This window comes from Sceloporus undulatus, chromosome 2 (assembly GCF_019175285.1).
Source record: "Sceloporus undulatus isolate JIND9_A2432 ecotype Alabama chromosome 2, SceUnd_v1.1, whole genome shotgun sequence".
NCBI classification, from domain to species: Eukaryota; Metazoa; Chordata; class Lepidosauria; order Squamata; family Phrynosomatidae; genus Sceloporus; species Sceloporus undulatus.
Genome location: NC_056523.1, coordinates 309042554 through 309069846, shown reverse-complemented (window position 1 = coordinate 309069846; position 27293 = coordinate 309042554). Strand labels below are relative to the sequence as shown.

Genomic DNA, 27293 nt, shown 5'->3' with positions numbered 1-27293 from the left:
ATGAGACTTTCCTTGCATATAGAGTGTTTTCATAAGACTTAAAGCATTTGTGGACTTGGGTTAATTAGTGACGTTGTATAGGGTATTCCTTCAAAGTTTCATTGACTGTTCCTCTGAATTTGTCACCAAGCCATCAGACTTTATGGCTCTCTTTAGTGGAGTAAAACTAATTAGATATGTGAAATAAACAAATGGCTTCTATTCCAAAAAGTCTCTCATAAATAACTATCCCTTTAAAGCTTCAAAGGATGAGTCTGCTCTGTGTGTTTTTCTTCCGATAAGTGTGAAGAGTTGACAAATAAACTTTATCTTCCAAGAAATCCTCTCTCCAAGACCTATGGAACTCAGAACCTGTCTGTTGTGATGATGTTTAATGTTTGTGGCTGATTTCACCACTTTCTGATTTTGAGACTGTATGTTGGACTGCCTTGCTTGATTGTGCTCCATCAGCACCCTGTACGCTTGCAAAGTATGTATTTAAGAGTGTACAGAAAGTTAGCGTTCTTTTTGAGGTAATCTGTAGTGGCATTAGAATATCTACAGTATGACCCTTTCCTACACTGCTCAGAGACTTCAGAAGTCTGTGGCTGTGTGGGAATGTCCACATAAAGACTCATTTCCATGTCAGGTTGCTCTAGTTATTGGAAGGGTCTTCAGCACAGAAGAGGAAAGTGGCATGGATTGAATGCTGTGTGACTTTGGACTCAGATTTTGTGAAATAGTACTGAAGCACTTCTGTTGTACTGACTGTCATGTCAGTAAACATCAACAAGAGCCTCTAGCTGCACTTACTGCTCAGCATGTTTACCTTTGTCAGCACCACCGCATCAGAATAAAGAAGAAGCTGAGTTGATTTGGCAGTTTTGTAAATGGCCTTAATATTTAAAAACAGAAAAATGAATCTATGAATCTATGAATCTTTATGTAGGTATTCAACAGAACAAAGTTTAAGAAATCCTGAATTAGAGCACCTGTTGCTCACATGATGACTTGCTAAACAGTCTTTCCTAACTGTATTGGAATGTTATTTTTGGACTATAGTGACTGTTATTCCTGACTGCTCATGCTGGCTGAGTATTCATTAATAAGTGTTAGGGAAGATTGTTCTGAGTAATTGCCATTTCCCCCCCTCCAAATTCAGCCATCCACCCCGTGCCCTACAAGTCTAGCCTCAGCTATGTTATGTTGCATGTTTTCTTCATGTTTATAAAGACAAGAGGTTAGTTGTCTCCCTTGTTTTTCCTGATAACTATAGAAACTTGTCACTTGCGTGCCCTGAGTGAAAACTTTGAAATAAGTATTTAAACTGCCATTTGATGTATGACATAATATAGCGAGATGGAATTGCATCCACAATACCTCTGCATTATCTAAAAGCCATGCATTAGTTCCACACTAATGCTAAACCTCCCATAGTTCTCCTTTATCTGCTCCTGATCAAACCTTCAGAACAGGTTGTTTCATCTGACAGGCTTCAAATGGCTGAGTTGCCAATGTCCATCTTCTGATGTCCAGAACTTGATGCTTCTGGCTGTTTGTAGGATGAAGGCTGAGTTAGACAGAACAATGGAATATAGATCTTCTTTCAAATGCATCCAGTGTTCCTTCATCCTGTAGACTCTAGCCACAGATTTAGTATTTTGCTCTTGCAGCTGCCCTATAGCTCTACAAACATTTGGAATCAAGTGTTCGAGTATGATTAGGAAAATTTAAGCTCAAATACTTTGTTGCTTCATTTTCTCAGTCAGTAGTGAAAAGTTCCAAAAAAGATTCCTAGGTCATCAGTTTTCACTACCTAGTTTAAAGAATAATGGTAAATTAGAATTTGTAGTCAGATTTTTCTTGAATAATACTTTTCATTTTGAAGGACTATGTCATAAATCAACAAAATGCATTGGTTTTTACAATAGTTGGGTTTCTTTGCTTGGATAGGAGTTCTTCCTGTTTTTTCTCCTAGTTTTGCTTATGACTTGGAATGGCCTTTTGTATAATCTGCTTTAAATTATCTTAATTCTATTCAGATGCCCTATTTTTGGGTGCATCATTTACTTAAAGAATCTATTGCTGAATAAGTATGGAAAGTGTTTCTAGCTTGCTTTGTAATTTTACAATGCTAGCCTTTGCTGTCTACACAGAAGTAAGTCAGACTAGGTTGAATGGGGCTTATTCCTATCTAAACAGTATTTTTTCTCTCAACCTGTTGCTACTGGTTGCATTGCTTTTGGTTTTCTAAACACTGAAAACAGAATTGTTGCAGCATCCTTCTACTCTTAATTGGTCAAAAGAGCTTTACAAAATTAACATTAAATGGTCACTTCATTTAAACCTCTTATAATAGGTACATCCAAATACATGATGATTATAATTACGATTACAATTACTATTGTTACTATTATTATTTGACTAGCAAAGACACACGGTTTCATGTAAAAGTACTCTCGCCACATCTCTTTCTTTTTCTCCTTGCCTGCTGATTTTTATTAATTTGACAATGCTTTAACTGCACAGAATGATCTATAATTCTTGATTTAACTTAACTCTTGAAACATATCAAAATTAGTAGTAAACTGTTGTTATACAACTTTAAATGAACAGTTGTCCATCTCTTGTTTGCATTCCCAACAATTTAGGTTATGGTACAGTGGTACCTCGGGTTACGAAATTAATTCGTTCCGCGGCTAATTTCGTAACCCGAAAAACCTTCGTAACCTGAATTGCCATAGGCGCTAATGGAAAAATAGCTCTCTGCTGCCCTCCGGTGGCGGAAAATAGCGCCGAGGTTTTTTCGTAACCCGAAAAAACCTTCGTAAGCCGAAACAATAAATCCCTATGGGATTTTTTCGTATCCCGAAAAATTCGTAAGCTGGGTAATTCGTATCCCGGGGTACCACTGTATATTCCAAAAGTGGACATTGACGGATAGCAGGAATAATTTACCTGATGAGATTAGCACTGGAAAAGCAATTGACAACCACACATTAACTAGCATTAACTAGTCTTGGAAGTCTCCAAAGTTATGATGTTCTCTTTTTGAGGAGTGGATACAGATTTGTACACTAGCTCCGTATCTTCCTGGGTATGTGTTTATACTTCCATGTAGATAGTAAAAATGGCACCATGAGAGTACAATGATTTTTTTTCTCTTGAAAAGATAACTAATCCTGTAGTGTTGCCCTGCCATGTTTGGCGAACTGCATGCAATGTTGTGCAATGTTATCTTTAAATATTCCCTATTTATTGCAGTTTTCAAATCTCCAGGTTTGCTTTCTAGTCAGTCATTTGTGGACTCTTCTAATCAAGGGAGAAGATGGAAATCTCATATTCCTAAATGCTAAATATAAAAAAGTTAGTGGTAATGCAATTCATCAAGACTCTATATTCAAGAGAGTGAGAAGGGATTTGTACTATACCCACTCTTGTTTGCTATGATACTTGCAGTACAGCATGTACTGTCTTCCTAGAAATTTCTAAGATTGGGAAAAATAGCTCTGATATCTTGCTCTGATAAACTCCAGCTTTCATTCATTCTCTCTCTCTCTCTCTCTCACACACACACACACAAACACTTCAAGCATTTCTCATGCATATCCTGTTGATTTCATGTTTAATGTCCCTAATCTAGTAACCTATCTGTTTCTGGCTCAATCCAATGTTTTGGTTGGTTCACTGGTTACCACCTCAGTAGGTTTAGTTGTACATGGTATATTTAGGATGGTTCTGACATGGGAGGTGGAGGTGGGATCCTTCTTGGGTAGCATGAAAATATAATCCCACAAACCTGTTCAGTCTGTCTACTACTGCTTTACATATTTATTTGTATTATGACTCCTCTGTACATTATAATATATAAAAAGACATTGGTAATGAGTCTATGTAAAATTGAAAAGAAACACACTTTTGAGGAGCTTAAAACTGATCCCAATAAAAGCATAGCTGTTTACCAAAATTATTTACATTCTTAGATTGTGAACATATCTCTGTTACCTTCCAAGAGAGCATTTCATTCTCTTTTAAAATTGTTTTGAATCACTCCTTGGCATTTAGAGGCATTTCACAAAGTCTGTTCTGCAGATGTGGAATCTACAACTTTTAAAAAGCCAGTTACATATAAAAAATGTATGTATCGTCTATTCCATGTCAGTCCTTCCAGCTAAAAATATTGCATAGATCTTCAGAGTGCTGAACTACTCTCGTTCTTTTTTGTAGTTCATGACACAAGCATACAATTGAATTTAAATCTGTGTTTAGATTAATGTTTTGCCTTTAATGTGTGTTTAGTTATGCCATATATTTTGTATATTTAGTTTGAAGCAATGTGAACATTTTCACCTGTCTGGTTTTGTCCTGAGCAATGCACATGCTTTATTAGATTCTGGTTAAACAAAATAGAAAGTAGCCAGCAATTCCATTTCCAAACCTGTTTGTGAAATAACCAAACAGTGGCCTTGCCTACATGTGCTATTAAATATAGTATATTTTGTTTGTTTCTCTTTACAGTCTACTCCGTATGTAGTTTTGTACATTTGTATCCTACTTTTTTCCATTCAGTGGTGCTCAATCTGGTGTACTTGGAGTTTGCAGGTGGTCTCCTGTCCAGCCACTGACAAGATCCAGACCTGTTTAGCTTCAGCAAAGTGGCTGCTGTATCATGTGGCATTGGTCCAACTTGTTTGAAAGGCTAAGGAGACGAACATAAGTTGTATGTAAACAGGAATAAGCATGGCAAGCAGTTTGTGAACTGTGTGGGAAAACAAAGGAGGGAGGAGTACCTCTTTGCACTCCAACTCTGGTCTTAGTTAGCTTTGTCAGTCCTGCCAATCCTGCTAGTCAGTCCACCAGCAGAACTTGGAAATGTTACCTTTGTGGACTACACGTCCCATAATTCATTGTGGCTAGTAACCATGGAGCAAGTTGACGATAGGGTGACTTGGAGTCCTGTAGATGAAATCTATGGAAACTGCACAATGTGTGCAGATTATTGAGGAACCCTCAATAACCTTATGGACTGCAAGAGACTTTTCCATTGGGCCTGGCCAAACCACTCTTAGGATCTAATTATATACTATACCCTTTGCATATCTCATAACTGGTATGAATTTGCTTGTGTGTGGTCTCCTCCTATTATATATTCTCAATTTGGTTTTGCAAACCCTAACAGAAATGCTACTCTTGGTCCTTGCTTACACAGCCTTATCTTGTTGGAAGGTGGTTGCTTTGATTCAGTAGGCTTTACCTTGGCAAGAGAACCAAAACAGTACATATTCTTGGGTTCTAAATATTGTTTGTGGAACAGAAAACAAATGAGCTTTGTCTGAACTGCACATTGATTTCTTTTTATATAATTAATTAGCTCCTTGGACTGTCAAATATTGAAATATTTTTATGGACTGGTTGCCAGAAGATTTTTTGTGTTATAATCTGGAAGGACTTCAGCATTCTGAAAGGACAGAAGTCTTTTGTTTGTAGAATTATTTAGCCAGTCCACCTGTATTTCTCTTGTCCTTCCTTCCCATTCCCTCATTCTCAATTGTTTTGATGTGTCTCTAAGAAACATAGTAAAAATGTTTCCACCAGTAAAGTCATTGATGGAGTGAGCAGTGGGGAAAACATTGCTGGGTGAAGGGGAAAAAAGAGTTTAATCAGTTACTCATTGCCAAATTTATTTGGATTATAGAGAACCAGACTGGCGTAGTGGTTTTAGCATTGGACTGTGACACACTGGAGACCAGGGTTCAAATCCCCATTCAGCCATGGAAACCCACTGGATTACCTTGGGCAAGTCACACACTCTCAGTCTCAGGGGAAGGCTGAAGTAAATCACCTCTGAACAAATCTTGCAGAGAAAACTACATAGTTTGCCATAAATCAGAAGTGACTTGAAGGCACACAAAATCAACGTTTGTTTTAAAGTCTAGTTTTATTCTTTGTAACTTTGGTCCGAATCAGAAGCTCCCCACCTCCACATTCCACCCCCAAACGGCAACTTTTTGCTATATGAAAAGCACTGATGGGCTAGATACCCAGAATGGCAAGTTGCCTGGCAATTAAGCCAACAGATATCTCTGTTAGTTTTAGGAGCATGGAATTAATTAGAATTAGCTTGTTATTTATAACTAGTTACTTCCAAGCCCTGGCTTCTTAACACCACTCCCTGGGGAACACAACCAGGATGGTGCTATTCAATTTGTGTTCTTCTCTTGGGGTTCCCAAAGATATCTAGTTGACCCCTATGAAAATAGAGTGCTGGACTTCATGGAACTTTAGTCTGATCCAGCACAGCTGTTCTTATATTCTTTAAATGGTTGGACATTATTTCCACTCTGCTGTACAATTCCTTCTGTGCAGTCATTGGGCATGCCTTTATTTTGGGGCAAAGGTGTAAATCTGCATAAAAACAAAGCAGATGCCAGCTTTTCTCCAAAGGAATCCTTCAGTTCATCCTTGGACATTGAACACTTAGGCTTGCATTTAAATGTGTTGTGTGAGCCTAAAGGGAAGCTGTTGATTTCCCTTTCCATCTGCAGCCTTGTTTCGTCTAATCCCACTCTTCCAAAAAAACACCTTTACAAGATCAGCATCTTATATTCACAATGGGCTTCAGCAGAGAGAAGAGAATTGCCACCAGCTTGTTAGGATGTAAGCCTTAATGCCCTGGATAGAGAACCTGTGGCTTTCTGAATGTTACTAGTACACAGCTCTGGTCATCCCTGACCATTGATCATCTTGACCAGAACAGATGGGAGCGGAACATATATGTAGGGCCACAGGATCCCCAAAACTGCCTTAACATGTGCTTATTTGCACAAAAAAGCAGTGTGTGTGTGTGTGTGTGTGTGTGTGTGTGTGTGTGTATGCGTGTATGTGTACATTCAGTAAATGATTAGATAATCACAAAGTGTCTCTTTTTTCTGGTACTTGCCACTGTATTTCTTATAAAAATTAAAATGTTAGCATATATACATATGAGATTCAGATAGATAGATAGATAGATAGATAGATAGTGTGCCCAAGTTCACCCAGTGCATTTCTTAGCCAAGCAGGAATCAAACCCTTGTCTCCAGAGTTGTAGTCCAATGCTCAAACAAACCACTATGCTATACTGGCTCAGTGGTTGTGTTACTTCTTCAGTTGAAAATATTAATAGATATGTTATCCTGTGCTATCAGGACAACATAATCACAGTTAAAAGCCTCTGCTTCTATGTCTTCATATGTGTATATTCTGTTCAACTGAACTGTAGGGCTTTGGTTTAGGATAGAAGGTGCAGTACCACACATTATTCAATGTTCAGTGAATATGGAGTTGTGTTTGGCTTGAGAAGAACATGCAGATGCAAGTGTACTGATGTCTGAATCTGTCATGCTTCACATTCTGTTAACGTGTTCTCTTGTGATTTGGATAAGAATATGGAGAGAAACAGCTAAAACAGCTAAAATTTAGCAGCAGGGGAAATTTGGGGAAAATCCATTTCTAAAATAAATTTATCAGAATTTTAAGATTACAAAGGAAGTCGTGTGCCTTATTTTCTCACAGATGTACAAAACTGAGCACATTTAAAAAGCAGTACATACATTATTAAAAGCTTATGTTCTCTTCTTATATTTTTTTTACATTGTGGTAAAAATGTGTTATTGCCAGATAATTAAGAATGGATTTTAATTTCATCTGCTTCATACGTTTTGTAAAACTGTTATTTCTGATGGTCTCTTGCTAGAACTGTGAGAACATGGGATGTCACCAATGACAAAAAACATAAAGGTGTGTTTAAACCACGGTCCGCCCAAGGTAAACGGGTGATACCCACAAGCTGCACATACAGCAGAGATGGAAAACTCATTGCAGCTGGCTGCCAAGATGGGTCCATCCAGATCTGGGACAGGAATATGAACGTAAGTGGTCATCTTTTTTTCTAGATCAACTGTGAAAATAGTTTTGCTTGGGGTAGGATTGCCTATCTGCTTTATAGATTGCAGTTAAGTGTTTGACTGCATAAATCACAAAAACCAATGGCTAGCTATGAAAGAAATGGGAGTGCCACTACATTTGATTGTCCTGGTGCAAAATCTGTACTCAGGACAAGAGGCTATCTTTATAACAGAATACAGCAAAACATAATGCTAGGAAAGGTAGACAGTAGTAGAATCATAGAGTTGGAAGAGACCACAAGGGCCATCCAGTCCAACCCCCTGCCATGCAGGAACTCTCAGTCAAAGCATACCCGACAGGTGGCTATCCAGCCTCTGTTTAAAGACTTCCTAGGAGGGAGACTCCACCACTCTCCAAGGGAGTGTGTTCGACTGTCGAACAGCCCTTATTGTCAGGAAATTCCTCCTAATGTTGAGGTGGAATCTCTTTTCCTGCAGTTTGCTTCCATTGTTCTGTGTCTTGTTCTCTGGAGCCGCAGAAAACAAGCTTGCTCCCTCCTCAGTATGATATCCCTTCAAGTATTTAAACAGGGCTATCAAGGAGAAGAAGGCCACATTCAAGATGGATAAACTAAATCAGGGAGTTCACTGGCCTGAACCTGCAGGTCACCATGAGCCAAAATTGACTCAAAGGAAGTTAACAACAACATGGATGCACATTGTCCTGTTGACTGGGATTCTAGCCATGCTTCCCAGCATATATTTAGTCCATTGTGTATGTTGTGTGCTTTAAAGTCATGTGTTCCAAGTCGTTTTCAGCTTATGGTCCTACCATGGGGGTTTCTTTGCAAGATTTATTCAGAGGTTTGTCATTGCCTTCAATTAACCCATGTTACTAGTTGTCATTTTAAAGAAATTGTCTCTAACTGCTTTAGGACCAGTCACAGCAGGCAAATAGTGTAGGTACTAATCTGCTAAGCAATTTTGTGAGAAATTTGCTTATTGCTGCCTTCTGGTGTTTTTAAACAATGAGTGAAATCACAACTGGAACTTACATTTAGAGGATCTATTGCTAGTCATAGCAATAGCTGTTCTCTTAAGATGGCACTTGAAACTGTTCTGTTTTTCTTAATGGAAAACTAATTCTTTCCCATAGAAAATAACCAGGAAAATTTAGCGTAATTGTGATTGGGGAACACTATATCAGTTTCATATAGAATGCATCTCCAAAGATAGAAAAAGTATTTCTTTATTTCTTTATTTATTTGGTTTATATCTTAATTTTCTCCTGAATAGGACTCAAAGTGACTCACAATATAAATTAAAACAGAAATTTATGTTCTTCCTAACGTGGGTCTCTTATGCACAAAAATGTAGTGCTGCTGTTTTTTCATTTCATAAATTTGTGTAGAATGAAAATAAAAATGTACAGGTTTAAAATGCATTGGCAGCAAAACCCTCAAGAAAATAGAGAGGGAATAATTCCTTTTTCAACTCACTTCAGCATGATCAGTGGTCAAGGATTCTGGGAACTGCAGTTAAAAATAGCGACAGTTATCTGTATTTAGATTTTCTGCAGCGTGACCATCAGCTGAAGTTCTGGATGCAGCAGCTGGTTTACACTAACTATATGTGGGGTAAAAAGTCACTGAAATTCAAGGGATTGCTCATAAACACCTAAAAAAGTCTGCATGCACAACAATGTATTATGCCATTTAAAAAAAACCCACAGAAGTTCATAAGGAGACTGACATTCATGAAAAAGCAGACTATTAGGAGTGCTGTTGTTAAACTTTGCACCAGAAGCCTTACTATTTGAATGCTGTCTACATTTACATCAACAGCTGCACAGGTGATGAAAGCCAGCCTCTGAAAAAATTATTATTCTGTTGGAACAAGTTTATACATTGAATAACTTCTGAAACTGCCATGCCATTAAGAAGTTTTACAAGGTTTATAGTGGAAATAACAACAGAGATAAAAAGCTGACAATCAAAATAAGTTGGGTTGTAGCTGTGGACTTGTGGCTGAATATTGAAGCCTTTGGAACCCTTCTCACTCACCTGCCCCCTCTTTCTTTCAAGTGTTGTGAAAAGCTGGTTTGGCTGATATTATAGTGCTAAGTTATTTGATTATTATATAGTTTGCACAGATTTTTCAGACCAGACAACCGCACTGTGAAGAAACATGTCTTTAACAATTCACTATAGAAGCCTGCTTTGGAGGCAAGGAACATTGTACACGTGCTTAATTTTCAAACTCTTAAAGGCTTTTATAACGTTTTTTTTAAAGGCCTTTATAATGTTTAGAACTGCACATAGAGTTAGGAGTGGAATATTGTGTCCCTATCCAGTCATTGCTTTCTTACAGATGATGGGGAAAGATAATTACCATGTTTCAAGAATTAGGACCACTTCATTCATTTACTTGCTGGAAACATATACAATTGCCCGAGAAAATACTAGAAGAGAGATTTCAGTCATTCAGATACTTTCATTGTTATATGCTAGTGTTTGACTGTTGGCCACAAATTGCTAACAATGAAGAAAAGCACCTCCTTTGTCTTAGCTCTTAATACAAAGTCATGATTTCATCTGAACCTTTGAAGAGTAGCTACATCTGGAAATTTCTTGAGTAAATAAAAGATGAATGGCATCCAAATAAACAGAATATTTTCCTTGCAAGCTCAAGGTAGACTTTTCATATCCATAAGTATCCCACACTTTTTATTCCAGAAGTATGCATGCCAGACCTCTGCTGCAGAACCTGAAAAATCACTTATAGCATGCCAGAACCAAATATTAACTTTTTTATTCTCTCCTGTATACATCTGTTCTAGCAAGTACTTCCTAAACTCTAGCCTGAAAATTGCACCATAGGATTGTCAGATGCTCCTCCCTCTTGTTGAAATGTAAAAAAGGGTACTGTTCAGTTTCTAAATGCATTCTCTATTATATAGTAAACAGTTTATATTAAGGTGCTATCCAACTGTTTGTATTAACCAATCCAGTGACAAGAGGCAGTTCTGAAGCTGAAGCTCTGTCATTCCTAATGAAAATAACTCAGTCACTTGACTCTTTTAAGTATGCAGGAGAGCATGCTATTCTTAAAGAGATGCACATTGTTCCTTAGTTTCAGCCATAGATAATCTCTCCAACACAGAACAGTTATGTTTGTACCTCCTAATCTACAGGGCCACACTTCTTATTAGAAGCAATTGGGCAATCGGGAAGGACAGTTTGTTGGAGGACAGAGCAGTGTGTTACATTTGGCCTGCTCTGTACTCCTTTAGTTGTTCTGTTGTCCTGAGGTAAAGTGGAGAATGCTGACCCTCACTTCAAGCCAGTCAAGTTGCTTTCTGTATATGGAATGAGGAGGGGATGCCTTCATGTTCTTTGTCTCAGATAGCAAAGTATCTTGGTCCATCCCTGCCCATCTGCAGAATATATTGATTGATTTGATTTATATCCTGCTTTTCTCCCAAATTGGATGCAAAGCAATTTAGTATAAATTAAAACAGAACATCTGAAATAGTATGAAGCTACTAGCTTGGATCCTGTGTTAGAAGAAAGACAACATATTCAGACAACCAACCAATCAGGAGCACAAAAGTTTTTAAAAGCATTAAACTATACATTGAATTTAAACACTACATTGAAAATGATAAATACTAATTAAAATTAAAACACATTGCACATCCAAGAACATCACACTCAGCTGCACATCACTCCCACCTTGGTCACCCAAGGCTGATGGCCTGTTTAAATGAGATGTATTTCTGCTGGTGAAAAAGAAGTATGGAGCAGCCAGGTTGAACCTTCCTTGGGAGTAAGTTCCAGATCCTGGGAACAACCAAAGTCTCTCTTCTGTGCCATACAAGAAGGAGGAAGGAAGGTATCAGCCTTTAGGCTTACTCTTGTTTTCAATTTGAGGATAATGTTGGTTTTGTTTTATAAGGGAAGAGAAACCGCAACTATCTGAAGGTTGTAAGGAGCCCTGGTGGCGCAGTGGTTAAATGCCTGTACTGCAGCCACTCACTCAAAACCCTAAGGTTGTAAGTTTAATCCTAGCCAAGGGGGCTCAAGCTCGACTCAGGCTTCCATCCTTCCAAGGTCGCTAAAATGAGTACCCAGCTTGTTGGGTGCAATTAGCTTACAGTTGTAAACCGCTAAGACACTGTTATTTCAGTATGAAGCGGTATATAAATGAAGCTGTTTGTTTTGTTTTGTTTGTAGTGATCTGACCCAACAGTCCCAAATCCACCAAATAAAGGCAGGTTCAGATAGGTGAGTCTTTGAGACAGGAACTTCTGTTGTAGCACCCTTTTGGTTGTTGAATCCTCTTCCTAGATCTATATTTCTCTGTATTGTCTTATATATTTTATTACTTAATGTTAATATGTATTAATGTGTATTATGTTAAATTATTTTTATACAATGTTTGCCATAGGCAGGCTTATTTTATTTTATTCTATTTTTAACTGATTGTATGTAAAGTGCTGTGTAAATTTACAGTACAGTGGTGCCTCGGGTTACGAAATTAATTCGTTCCGCCATTCCTTTCGTAACCCGAAAATTTCGTAACCCGAAACACTTTTCCGTTAGCACTGGAAAGCCTATAGCTGCACTTTGCAGCATTTGAATTTCGCGCTGAAATGAATTTCGTAACCCGAAAAATATTTCGTAACCCGAAACAGTTTTTGCCAATCCAACTTTTTCGTATCCCAGAAATTTCGTAACCCGATCATTTCGTATCCCGAGGCACCACTGTACTCTATAAATAAAGCTTAACAACAACAACAACATGTCTAGTGAAGATAACCGTGGTGAGTTTTTAATAATGTCACTTTCAGATCTCAATATTAATCTTTGGTTCTTTTTTTTTTATTTTTTGTGACACACACACACACAGGTTAGACTGCACCTTGCATCAAACCTGTTCAGAAATTTTGGCATTCTGTATGTTTTGTATCTGCATCTTTTAAAGAGAAAGCTAGCCCAATCAAAGAGGCAAACTGTGCAACTGCCATGGCTTCCAAAATCTCAAGAGAGCATATGTCAGCATGACCTGAGCAATGCATTTGATGACTGGGGCTCTTTGGGCTCAATCATTCTTAGCATCACCATGAAGTCAACCTGATAACAAATAACAACAATAACAACAGTACTTCAGCAATATATGTGAGCTTCACCAATCTGATTTTCTGTAAGTCATTTGAACTGCAGCTACCATCATCCAACATATTAGCCATGTTAGCTGGAATTGATAGGTGTTGGAGGCCAAAACATCTAGAGAAGACCTAGACTGGAAAAAGCTGGTGTATTTCTTGGAGAGATAACTGCTGCCTAGACTTTGAACAAAGAGGCAGCTCATTGCTGAGTTACCCTATGCTCCAAGAGATATTATTGCAATTGATCCTTTAATGTACTACTATTGCATTGCTGAGCATGTAGTGATTTTAAAGAGAAGTGAAGACAAAAGAGTCATATTTGCCAAGGACAACAAAAGGGATGTGAAGACTAAATAAATATATTCTCCAAAGAAAACAAAAATTACTCAGCTGACCCACTGTTAAAAGACCCACTTCCTAGTTTGAAAACATAGACTAATGTGTTTGGGAGAAGACACAGAACATGGTAGAGCTAGCTCAACACCAACAAAAGAGATGTTTATAAAATAGCAAATAACGGAATTAGATCTACTATGTGGTATGTTGGATCTTGAGAACTGGAATAATCATGTTGGCATTTGGACTGTTGATAACAATTTTGAATTCACACTCTGTTGTTTTTTCACATGATAATGAAAAACATTCCCTGTGAGCAGAGGTGGAATGCACAGTACAGATTCCAGATTTGCCACTAACAGTGCTCTTTAAAATTTTGGTATCTTTGAAATAATAGCTCTTAGGTTATTTTGATGACACTGTAGGAATTATGCTTTGTTTTAAGGAGAGCTTTAAATGTATTTACTTCTGCATGGCTCATATTATCAGAATGATTTTACAACTAACCCAGACATGAATGAAACCAGAAAACCAGGGGTAGGCAACCTACGGCCCGTGGGCCAGATCCGGCCTGGTGAGGCCTTGGGACCAGCCCCAACCCGGTCCTGCTGCCGATTGCCGCCAGGGCCTTTGTCCTATCAGGAGGAGGCGGGGGGGGGCAAGCGGCAGGCAAAGGGAGCAAGCGGGGGCAAGCGGCAGGCAATTGTCTATCAAAGCCTTAGAAACATGCATTTATATTAACATTTTTTAAAAAAAATCAGCAATTTTTTGCGTGTTCTCCTTTTTTAAAAAAGTCCTCCATTTGAAAATTTTGTCCTACATTTGTCCCGGTTTATTTATTTATATAATTTTTTTTTTAAAAAAATAATTATTTATTTTTTGGCTTCGGCCCCCCAGTTGTCTGAGGGACAGCAACCTGGCCCCCGGGTCAAAAAGGTTGCCTAACCCTGCAGAAAACAAACAATTAGAGATGCTAACTTTGATCTACAAGAGACTAAATTGATACGGAGAGCCAGTGAGGTGTAGTGGTTTGAGTGTTCGACTAGGATTCTGGAGACCAGGTTTTGAATCCCTGCTCAGCCATGGAAACCCACTGGGTGACCTTGAACAAGTCATACTCTCTCAGCCTTAGAGGAAGACAAAGGCAAACCTTACTGAGATCTTGCCGAAAAAACCTATGATAGGGCCACATTAGGGTTACCATAAATCAAAAACCACTTAAAGGCACACAGCAGCAGCAGCAGCAACAACAACAACACTGATACAGCTTTAATAATTTTTTGTGTGTGAACAGAGATTTGGGATCCCAACCTAACATCTCTAGATGTGTTAGACTACAGTTCCCATCAGCTCTTGCCAGTATAACTGTTGTTCTTGAATGGTGCGTGTTATGGTTCAACAAAATTCTCTAGGTTGGAAAGACTGGTTTGGGTTGTCAGTTCATTTTCTTTTTATCCCTTCTTTATACAGGAAAAGAAGATCATAAGCTACAGAATGCATCATTATGGTAAAACAAGCAGAATCCAAGAATTAGTATGAGAGCCAGGTTCAGCTCCCCAGTCAGCCATGAAATTCACTGAGTGAAAATTTACTTGGGCAAGTCCCATTGAGGAGGATCCTGAAGCCTGAGATTTCAGAGTCAAATCTGAGACTTGAGAACAGCTCCAGCAATATCACAGGCATCAGGCTCTAGTGATATAATTAAGCATAATACTTTAGATGTCAACCATAGAGCATGGTCATGGTCATAGAGCATGTCATTCAGATAAAAAGTACAAAGGCCAACACATTAGAAAATATTTCTCCAGTTGGAAATTAAGTTTTCAAACTGCATGGAACAGGAGAAAGCATTTTTTTCCCAGCCCAATTTTGGCCACCATTACAAGGAATTGCTTTTGAAAATATGTGGGAGTTGTAGTCTAAGAAAGTTCAACCCCTGATTCCTTGTTTTACTTGTAAAACTTGCTCAGGAGCTGAGTTGTCGATGCAGGAGTAAAAATGGAGAAAGATTGAGGGGAAGATAAAGAGAAAGTGTGTAGCCAGAAGTTGTGGGAGACTGGAAAGGTGAGCAATAAAATAGGAAGAGCCACAAAGCAAGAGTTTTGTAATATCATATTCATCAAATGCTCAGGCAGCAAAGCCCTGCACTGACTGCTCCTTCCCAGTGAGATCTGGTACATGCCATACTGTGAAAAAATATGAGAACAGGAGGGACAAATAGAGGAGGTGGCTACCTCTTGGAGAGCCAACAATACCATTTCTTTTATATTCTTCCCCTTAAAAGAACCAAGGCAGTACTTTCACTCTAAGTTTTCTCTTCCTGGGATCTCGGGGAAAGGAATCAGGCCCTGACACCTAGGAACCCTAGACAGGTGTAAGGAAAATAAACAAACAAGCTTCATTTATATACCGCTTCATACCGCCTAAGAAGCAGTGTCTAAGCGGTTTACAACTGTAAGCTAGTTTGCCCCCAACAATCTGGGTACTCATTTTAGTGACCTCAGAAGGATGCAAGCCTGAGTCAAGCTTGAGCCCTTTTGCTGGTCTTGAACTCGCAACCTTGTGGTTTTGAGTAAGTGGCTGCAGTACAGGCATTTAATCACTGCACCACCAGTTGATGCAGGAGAACTGTGTTGGTTGCTTTGAGCTCTGTCATGGAAAGATATTAATCAAGTAATGGCAAAACAGTGATTAAAAAGTAGTGGTGCCACAGAAAAGGTAGAGAAGTGATCATGCTGTAAAAATTATGCTAAAAGGTGAATTGTTTCTGGATGTTCTCAGTCTAGTTATGCATCTCATCAAAACAGAGTAGCTCTCTCTCTCTCTCTCTCTCTTCACATATATAATATATTCCATAACCGTATTGTAATGTGTCCCTTTAGCTAAATAAAAGTAACAACAAATCAGAAGAAGGGGACCAGTTTTTTCCCAGTGAAGTTGCTACTATATGAAGCTTGTTTTCAGCAGATGTTGATACTAGGCAGAGAGGCTGGTGAAAAGGTGGAGTATTTTCCAGCTGTCTTTTATTTATCATTTCACTTGTAGTGAAGCTACACAGACTGAAACCAGATATATCCATGGAGCAACTGACTTTCTGAACCAAGTTTTTCTCCCTGAGATACAGTTAGATATAACGGTGTTATGTGTATACATAGCCTGTTCCTGCCTAATTCAGTATAGCAGTAACTATATGTTTAGAGTATAGGATATACCTCTGTTTTATTTAAGCTATACAAAAGGAAAGAAGATTAAAAAAGGACCATCCCATTTTGTTGGGGATTTCAAAAGCAGGTTTTCCTACTGCACAAATGGCCCAGCAGACACTAAAAGAAGAAAAATGCAGCGCATGCATAATTCTTTGCTTGCTTCCTATATCAGTGAGTTCTTCCTAGCTGTCTGCAATTCTTATCAACCAGTTGGCAACATTTCCTTTATCAGTATGTGTGAACACATCTATGTTTTTGAATAAATTCAATTTTAAAGAGTTTTGCTGTACCTTAAGTACTAACAAGTTTTACTTGGCAGAACAATACAAGTTAAGGTGCTACAAGATTCTTTGTTTTTGCTACAACAGACTAATACATCTGCCCTCTTGTATCATTATGTGTCTGCTCTTGCTTCTTCATCAAACTTGTGTTATCAAATATGGCACCTTTCAGTGGAGCTTGTATCTGTAATTCATTCCTTTTTTTTCTTCTTCTTTGTAATCTGTGTAATAGAAAAATGGAGTCTACGCCTGCATGGAAATCTTTGGAAGCTTCTAGTGCTGTGTTTTGATGGTAACCCTGTCCCCTCATCCTTGTGCATATCAGCTGTGTGTTCCCACTGAAATCCAATTCCTTTTCAACTGCCATCTTAGTAGGATTGTTAGAAAGTCTCTGGTTTTTGGATTTTATTAGTTTATCAGTTCATCTCTTCAGTCTTCAATACCTTATGGCCCCAAAGACTCTTCAAGAAGGGTCTCAAGCTATGTTTTTTATGGAGATTTTTCTGACCCTCAGTTTATGTATGTGGTTTTGGATCATGCCCAAAGTGTGAGATTTAAAAGGGCAGAATTGAGAAAATAAAGTATTTATATGGGCTTTGTAAGAGGAATTCTGTCTTATTTTAAGGAATTGGTTTTTACATCTAAATAAGTGGATTAACTGTTATTTGTGGAAGGGAAAATATAAGTAAAAGGATAATTTATATGTATTGGAATATGAATATCAGAGTGTGAGGTGTAGAAAATTGCAGTCTAATTTTTGTTACTATTGTAGAAAGAGATGTAACTGTTGACAGAATGGAGGGTTGTTAAATAAGAGAATAAAGTTGTTTAGCTTAATTATAGTAGGTATAGTTAAGAAGCAAAGTGTTGTGGTTTTATATTAAGTTAATGGGATATAATAATAGTAATTAGTGGATAGTTTCAAAGCATATTTACTAATAATATTTAAAGAATTTATAGAAAAGTGTTTGATTTTCTGTATGATATGCTTTAGGATTAAATGAATAATTATTAACAATTATACTTTATAGAAAAGTTGCAGATGATTTATTGTATTAGAGGAGCATCAATGACTTGCATATAGAAAATATAGGTTTATTATCACTATTGAGATGATTGGAAGTAACTTTTATACTTTTTCTTAATGTATCTTATTTTCTTTATTTGTTTTAATGTGCATTTTTCCTTTTTATTTTTCTTATTTATTTATTTATTTATTTTAATAATAATAATAATAATAATAATAATAATAATAATAATAATTTTTATTTATAGACCGCTATTCCGCAATGATCATAGCGGTGTACAGTAAAATTGCAAAACAATACAAAAAATTGCCAGGCCTCTCTCCCCCTCAAGATGGTGGTTGGAGGAGGGCTCTTTGTCTTCCAGGCCAGGCCTCTCTCCCCCTCAAGATGGTGGTTGGAGGAGGGCTCTTTGTCTTCAGGCCAGGCCTCTCTCCCCCTCAAGATGGTGGTTGGAGGAGGGCTCTTTGTCTTTTTAGTGTTGTGTTTTTATATATTTGATAAGTTAATGAAACTTATTTGAAAAAAAGAAATGCCTTGAGTATGGGTGAAGACTCTTTTTTTGACAGTTGTACATCAAAAAGGACCACGTGGTAGACTAAAGCCCATTTTGCTAGACCTTTACAGAACAAGTGAGATTTAACAGAGCAGGTGTCTTGGCTCTTCAGTGGGAAGGAGCCCTAGGGACTGCAGACCTTGCAGTCCAGGATAAGCTGATTCATACAGCTTCAGTGGTTGAAGCCATGGAACAATAGCCGGAGAGCTCACTGAACCAGACTCCTTCTGCTCCTCTTCAAGCCTCCTTAGAGGACAAACCAGGGATGTTGGTTCTGACACAGAAGGAGATTTTTAAGCCCTCTTCCAGGGTTTAAAAATCTAGGGACATCCGCTTATGCTAGGAAAGTCCCTAGAGTGGTAATTCCCAAACTTTGGGCTTCAGTTCCTAGAATGTATGACTGTTCACCAAACTGGCTGGAGCTTCTGGGAGATGATGTCCAAACTACTTGGGAGGACCAAAGTTTGAGAATCCCTTCCCTAGAGGAACAACTGTGAAAAGAGAAATGACCATCCTCTTTGACTTGGATAGAGTAGGACAGGGGTAGGCAACCTGCGGCCCGCGGGCCGGACTCGGCCCGGCGAGGCCTTGGGACCGGCCCCAGCCCGGTTCTGCCGCTGATTGCCGCCGGGGCCTTTGGGGGGCAACTGTCTATAGAAGCCTCAGAAACATGCATTTATATTAACATTTTTTAAAAAAATCAGCAATTTTTTTCATGTGTCCTCCATTTTTTTAAAAAAAGTGTCTTCCATTTGAAAATTTTGTCCTACATTTGTCCTGGTTTATTTATATATTTATTTAAAAAAAAGTTTAATTATTTATTTTTTGGCTTCGGCCTCCCAGTTGTCTGAGGGACAGCAACCCGGCCCCCGGCTCAAAAAGATTGCCTACCCCTGGAGTAGGAGAAGGACAAGCTTCCAAAATCTCCTCAAGATTTGCTTACATCAGATCATTCCATTTAGGATCCCCATCTGTCCTGATGCATTCATGGCTATGTGTCTCAGACAGTCCTTTTAATATTAACTTAATATCAGAAAGGAGAGCTTTAGGGTGTTTTTCTTTCTAATCACACACACACAGTTTCAGGAAAGACTCACTGACATGAGATTGCTCACTCCAATTTGCTTCATCAGTCAACCTGTGCTATATTGGTATGAAGTTTAAGTATTATAACTGCCATACTTGATTTTTCATTTTCCTTATCATTTCCAAAGGAATACATTACATTTAGTTGCAAACTCAGGCTTATATTCAGTGGGACTGTTTATATCCACATTAATGTTCACAGTAGATATTGTAGTATAAAGGAGCAGGAATGGGAGAGTACAGACAACTGTGGAGTACCAGTGGAGCTGGACCACCGTAAGATTTTGACGGGAAGAAGAAGACTGTGATCATAAGTTCTCTTTCTATCTCATGCAGCTTTCCCCCTGTTTCTTTCTTTCTTGTCCTTTCCTTTGCACTATCAATCATTGTTAATTCTAACCTGGATTTACAAATCAAGATTTGTAACCATCTTATGGTTTCACATCTGGATTAAAAGTAAATTCTGATAGCATTAAAATGGTTGACTATTACAGACATAATTTCTAACCATGAGTAAGGCCAAGGAGGACTTGTTTGTTTCAGGTGAGGAAGTCAGCAGACTTCATGGAACAAATTCATAACCATGTTTAAGGAGTAGACAGCATTAAATCTGCATCAAATGGAAATGGTATTTTGCCATTGGTTGGTTTGTACATGGGTTCATACATGTTTGTGTAACTATTCAGTAAGTGGTCATCTGTTTTATCTGGTTAAACAAACATGAGAAGGTAACCATCTCTTAATTCTATCAACTTCAATTATAGAAGTTTGTTAAACTACAGTGGTGCCTCGGGTTACGAAATTAATTCGTTCCGCGGCCGCTTTCATAACCCGAAAAGCCTTCGTAAGCCGAATTGCCATAGGCGCTAATGGGGAAAAGCCGCGATTCCGTGTAAAATAGCGCCGAAAAGCACCAAAAGTTTTTTCGTAACCCGAAAAAACATTCGTAACCCGGAACAATAATTCCCTATGGGATTTTTTCATATCCCGAAAATTTCGTAACCTGGGTATTTCGTATCCCGAGGTACCACTGTACATCAAATAGTAGGATAATGTAGAAAGTTGTTTACTAAACACTTGATGTTTAGTGTTAAATTGTGCTGTATTTGTTGATAACAGCCACTGTCCAGAGCATTTTCCAGTGAAGAGAAGTAATTACATTTTCTATAAAACATTAAAAATAGAATATTTAATAGGGCTGTTATTTCTACAGTCTTAGCCAAGCATAAAGTTAATTTGGCATTGGGGTTTAAAACTATAATTTAGAGAGAGAATAGTGAGAACATGGTACTTTATATGTCTTAGCAGTTTTCATGTACAATGCAAAAATAAAGGAAGGCCACTTGAAAGCTATCCAGACATTTTTTTTTATTAATTATATATATTATTTTTTGTTGGCCAATTTTCATTATCATTTTCAGATATAAACCTTTAGAAGGCATCCAGATATTTCATTCAAAGCTTTTTTAAATTGTTGGAATAATATTTCTCATTGCTGTTCAAGAACATTTTCTCAGAAAGTAATTTCAGCTGCTTGACTTTGAATGGTTAGCCATTTTTATTGGATGTGAATTCACTTAACAGTGCATTTCTGAGGCAATATAACTTTTTCTGTTATCTCTTGTATCTTGCTCATCTGCTACTGGTTCTTTATATGTTTCCACAAGGGTTGTCCCACCCCTCACCCCCACCCCAATTTATTATGCTTCCCATAGAATTGCAGTCCATGTGTATTGCACTGAGCTGTATCTGATGTAATGAAAAGAAAATGTTCTTAGTTCTTTGTATTTTTGAGCTCCCATGGGTCTCATGGCAGTGAGAACTGTCATGATTAGCACCTACATTTCACAAATTACTACAGTGGTACCTCGGGATACGAATTACCCAGCTTACGAATTTTTCGGGATACGAAAAAATCCCATAGGGATTTATTGTTTCGGCTTACGAAGGTTTTTTCGGGTTACGAAAAAACCCCGGCGCTGTTTTAAATGGAAAGGCCGCCACCGGAGGGCAGCAGAGAGCTATTTTTTTCCATTAGCGCCTATGGCAATTCGGGTTACGAAGGTTTTTTCGGGTTACGAAATTAGCCGCGGAACGAATTAATTTCGTAACCCGAGGGAGCACTGTATTGTTCTCTATGTCCACTTGGTACACTTCAAGACTAAATTAAGGTCTAGGACAGGGGTAGGCAACCTTTTTGAGCCGGGGGCCGGGTTGGTATCCCCCAGACAACGGCGGGGGCCGAAGCCAAAAAATAAACAATTAAATAATTAAATAATGTGGGACACCATTTTCAAATGTAGGACACATTTTTAAAAATGGAGGACATGCGAAAAAATCTGATGATTTTTTGAAAATGTTAATATAAATGCATGTTTCTTAGGCATGATCAAAATGGAGGACATTTGGGCATTATTCCTAGACAGATGACAGAAAGGTTCACATGGCTATGCATATTGAACATGTGAAGGTGGTCTCACAAGAAGTGGTTTGCCCTTGGGTTCAACTGTTCTTCTCAGAAGTGTGTACTTGGTCAAGGGACTGTGGTTTTTCTTCACTGCGCATGAGTTTGTCAAAATCACAGCAACTTACATTGGCCGTGCCTCTGAAGCTGGCTCATATCAATATCACCATCACCATCCTCCTCCTCCTGCTGCTCCTCTTCTTCTTCTTCTTCTTGCTCCTACTCCTGCTCCTTCTTCCTCCTCTTCCTTTCTCCCTCCTCCTCCTCTTCCTTCCTTCCTTCCTCCCTCCTCATCCTCCTCCTCCCCGCGCACCTGCGCGAAAGGCCATTGGCCTCTCGCGCAAGCGTGCAGGGCCTTTGCCCTCCCTTGCCCACTGTCAAAGGCCCCATGGGGCCTTTGGCGGCGGCAATCGGCAGCAGGACCGAGCAGGGGCCGGTCCCAACAGCTCGGCAGGCCGCAGGTTGCCGACCCCTGGTCTAGAGTTCTTTCCATTATTATCAAGTCATTGGTTTCCTGTGACCAGGTTTCCTAGTACCTGAGATTAGACAGAATGACATTAGCTTTAACTCTTTTTGAGATGTTGAGGGTTAGTACTTGTTTTTAAATCTATTTTTAAGATCTTCCTTAAAGTGTGGATCAAGTGTAGATCAAGAAAAAATAATTTGTAAATAGATAACATACCTTTCAACAGGTTCCTAGTACTACTAGGGGAATTTCTCCCAAAAAACCACTAAATATATTTCTAAAGTTGTATTGTGGTATGACCAAGTGACATTCAAATGAAAAAATATTTGAACTCTCTTCTAAATTTTCAACCCAGTCTTTCTGGCACTTAGTTTGGGATATGAACTTCTCCAGCTTTTCTTGCTTTCAAGCTGCATCCAAAAGACAGATGATATATTTTGTCATCTTAAATCTTCTAAATCTGCTCTGGGAAGGATGAGAATGCTGTCCCCTGATAAAGTATTTTTGTATCTTAGTCATGCATTTTTGCCTTTAACTCACTTGAAAGGGAGTGTTATTGGAGTGTTAATATTACATAGTTGCATTATTATTTTTCTAGGCTGTAGAACTAAATATTTGGAAGTGTTACAACTTTTTTCTCCAAAATATACTTAAACTGTGAGAGTACATAAAAGGTGTTGAACAAGAATAGATGGACCTCAGCTGTGCCTTTGCTCTCTTCCTCACCCAAGTTTAAAATTGCTTTGCTGCTTTTTTTTAATCCAAGAAATGCAATAAAAGACATTTGATGTTCTAAGGGAACCAGGTGTGTACAGTCTAAAAGTAGCAAAGCTTTTTAATATTTCATTTTCTCCCCAAACAGGTTCATACCAAGTTCCACTGCAGGCAAGCACATGCTCCAGGCAGTGACACTTCATGCTTGACATTTTCCTATGATGGTACAATTCTTGCTAGTCGGGGAGGTAAGTGACCACATTTCCTTCCATATATAGTGCTGGGTACAACTTGTGCTAATGTTTGTGCTGAACACACAGGATAGAACTTGGTACCAGCTCCAAATTTTGGTGTGCTTGAGCCAAAATCCATCCACTTTATGAGTCAATACCCATTACCACTGCTTGTTCAGTTGCTCTGAGACCGCTCTAACACAGTGGAGAGCAAAAGGCACAAAGATTGCTGTTCTATTCCTTACCTTTGTCTTTTCTGTCAGGGAAGGAAGATGAACAGACAGAAACAAAGAAGAGGTGGTGGTTGTAGTCCAGGAGGGTCCAGGGTTCAACAGTGGCCCTTAACAGTTGTCCAGCTATGTCTCATCCTCTTATTCTGACTCTGGTACATATTGTCGGAAATGTACATATTATTTGAAGCTCATTACTTGTGCTAAAACTGACAGTCCCATGTCAAGTTCTTGTTTACATTTAATTTAGTTTACTGATACTTCACAGCTTTGCGTGATGGCAGTCCAGGAAAATGTCACCAGGTAAAATGAGCAAAATTGAACCCTGGGGCATAGCACCTGATGACAGGCTATTATTTTCAGCACTAAGTCTATGTTCTGAGAACACAAACTTTGGGTGCAATGTAGAACAGTACTTGTTGTTGTTGTTGATGTGTGCTTTCAAGTCATTTCTGACTAATGGCATCATGGGATTTTCCTGGCAAGATTTGTTCAGAAAGGGTTTGCCATTACCTTCCTGTGAGGCTGAGAGAGTGTGACTTGGTCAAGTGAGTTTCCATGGCTGAGTGGGAATTCAAACCCTGGTCTCCAGAATCCTAGTCCAGTATGAAAAGTGATACACCACACTAGCTCTCTACACAGAGCACTGCTCTAGAATAATCACAGTGTAGATCTGTAGGTATAGCTGGCACCTGTATGACAAATCAGATTCCCATATAATTAAAAATATCAACATACCCTCATTAAAAATGAATTGTTTGTCAGATTAATTAGTTTACAGACATCTCTCAAATTTTACATTTGTAGTTTCTACATAATTGTGACTCCTTTCTTTCCCCTCTGTTGATTTTGCTTTTCTTTTTCTGGTGCTGTGCCTTTAACTGTCCCCGGAATGTCACAGGTAGCCAGGTGGCTGCTCATAAATAAAATAGTGTCTAACCCATATGTCATACTTTCATATAAAATCACTTTGAAACTGGGTCTTTAGTGTTCAAATTCCAAAGTTTGTTTCACAAGTACAGTATTTGGGAGATAGGACTAATGTGGCCCTTAGCCTAATTGTAGCCATTTTAATATGTTCTAAAGGATGACCATTTGTGCTTTGTGCAATTTAAGTATAAATCTGGATCTTTACCAACAAAAGCAGATGTGTAGTTAACAGTCAGTCTTAGATTAGCACACCTGCCCAAATGCAAGGGATCAAAGAACAAACCATATTTGAGGGAATAGGAACTTCCAGTGAAATACTGATTGTCTCCCTTGGTCTTTTGTGATGTTTTCTTGTCGGATATGAGAAAACTAAGACAGGGCTCAGCTGCAGGCCTGTGGGAGAAGGAACAACAGACAAATGGCTTATGAATGTTACCAGTTTCATTTCCATTGAGACTAAGCTTGGAACTTGACAGAAATGCAAGAAAGTGGTGTTTATTTCTACTTCTGACCCTGAAAATAATTCTTAAAAAGCATATCCAAATGCAGTTTTTATAACAGTATTGAAGATTATTCAGCTACACATAAATAACATAATCATAAAAATGGAATTGAATTAATTATGAGAGTTGTCCTGTGCTTCTGCTGATATGGTAGAAATTTACGCAGTTAACTTCTCATGAAAATCTAATTTAGATTTGTGTATGTCATCTGTGGTGCAAGAAATTGTGTGTCCAATTTTCACTCTGGGGTACAAACATCTACAAGCACAGATCATTCTACTCCTGAAAACAATTTTTTATTGACTAGGTGCAAAAAGGTTTTATTAAATGCACTACAAAATGTACCCTCTCTCCAATGACCAGCACAAGTAGACTACTAAGTATGTATACTGTCTTGCTATAAAATGAATAATCATTGGGGACACTGTGACCCTCTAGATGTTGAATCATTGACCATAGTTATTAATAGGAGGTGAATTTCAACAACATTTGGAAGTACAGGCTCTCCAACTCTGCCATATAATAACAGTATGAAGTAGGTGAGTATTCTCCACATATTGCAGAAGGAAAGCTGAGGCAGAGACAGTTGTAGCTTGTCCAAGACCGCTTGATAGGATCATGGCAGAAGACTTTGTAAGAATTAGGAACCTCCTGATTTGTAGATCAGTCATGTAGTCCCAGGATTATATCTTAATTTTGTAGTTTTTTCCATATAGAAATATATTTGAGCATAAAGGCATATGAAACAACAAGACATTGTGCAGTTGTAGCAGTTGTGGACATACACACTACATCAATCAAATTATGTCTCTGACTGGACCAATTAGTGGCTGAAGAACACAAATTTTACAAGTTCTTAAGTTACATGGAACCATTTTGTTGTTAGCTGCCCTTCAGTTGGTTCCAAATCATGGCAACATTGATTGTGGATGAGACATCTCCAAGAATCCCTATCCTCCACTACTTTGCCCAGGTCCTACAAGCCCTTGCCCATGAACTCCCTGATTGAGTCTATCCATCTGGTTTGTGGTCTTCCTCTCTTTTTTCTTCCCTTTACCTTTCCTAACATTACTGCTTTTTCTAGTGATCTGTGCCTTCTCATGATGTGGCCAAAATATGATAGTCTCAACTTGATCATCTTTGCTTCCAAGGATAGCAATGGTCTGACTACAAAATAGACTAGAAAACTGGGCCAAAGCTAACAAAATGAAATTCAACATGGAGAAATGTAAGGTATTGCACTTAGGGCAGAAAAATAAAATGCACAGATATAGGATGAGGGACACCTGGCTGAATGAGACTACACATGAAAGGGATCTGGGAGTCCAAGTAGACCACAAGTTGAACATGAGTCAACAGTGCGATGCGGCAGCTAAAAAGGCCAATGCAATTTTAGGCTGCATCAATAGAAGTATAGTGTCTAAATCAAGAGAAGTAATAGTGCCACTCTATTCTGCTTTGGTCAGGCCCCACCTGGAATATTGTGTCCAGTTCTGGGCACCACAATTTAAAAAGGACATTGAGAAACTGAAGTGTGTCCAAAGGAGAGCAACTAAAATGGTGAAAGGTCTGGAAACCATGTCCTATGAGGAACGACTCAGGGAGTTAGGGATGTTTAGCCTGGAGAAGAGAAGATTAAGAGGTGAAATGATAGCCCTGTTTAAATATTCGAAAGGATGTCATATTGAGGAGGGAGCAAGCTTGTTTTTTGCTGCTCCAGAGAACAGGACCTGGAGCAATGGATGCAAGCTACAGGAAAAGAGATTCCACCTCAACATTAGGAAGAACTTCCGGACAGTAAGGGCTGTCCGACAGTGGAACACACTCCTTTGGAGAGTAGTGGAATCTCCCTCCTTGGAGGTCTTTAAGGAGAGGCTAGATGGCCATCTGTCGAGGATGCTTTGATTTGGATTTCCTGCATGGCAGGGGGTTGGACTGGATGGCCCATGCGGTCTCTTCCAACTCTATGATTCTATGAACTGTTCAGGATCTCATTTGTTTATCTTTTTGGCTGTCCATGTTACCCTAAGTACTCTTCTCCAACACCACATTTCAAATGAGTTGATTTTCTTTCTGTCTGCTTCCTTCACTGTCCAGCTCTCGCATCCATACATGGTAATTGTCAATATGATGGTGTGAATGAATCTGACTTTAGTGCTCAGTTTTCAGTATATAATAATAATAATAATAATAATAATAATAATAATAATAATAATAATAATAATAAT

General features: G+C 38.5%; 1 protein-coding gene across 2 annotated transcripts in view; it reads left to right on the top strand.

The window, feature by feature from the left end:
- The window catches only part of WDR70 (WD repeat domain 70), a 157624-nt gene that overhangs the window by 78526 nt on the left and 51805 nt on the right, over positions 1-27293 (top strand). For both annotated transcript variants that reach the window (XM_042452148.1, XM_042452147.1), the window contains 2 exons: positions 7715-7889; positions 23318-23417. In XM_042452148.1, the coding sequence (XP_042308082.1) occupies positions 7715-7889; positions 23318-23417 (275 nt within the window). The remainder of the gene's footprint in view (positions 1-7714; positions 7890-23317; positions 23418-27293) is intronic.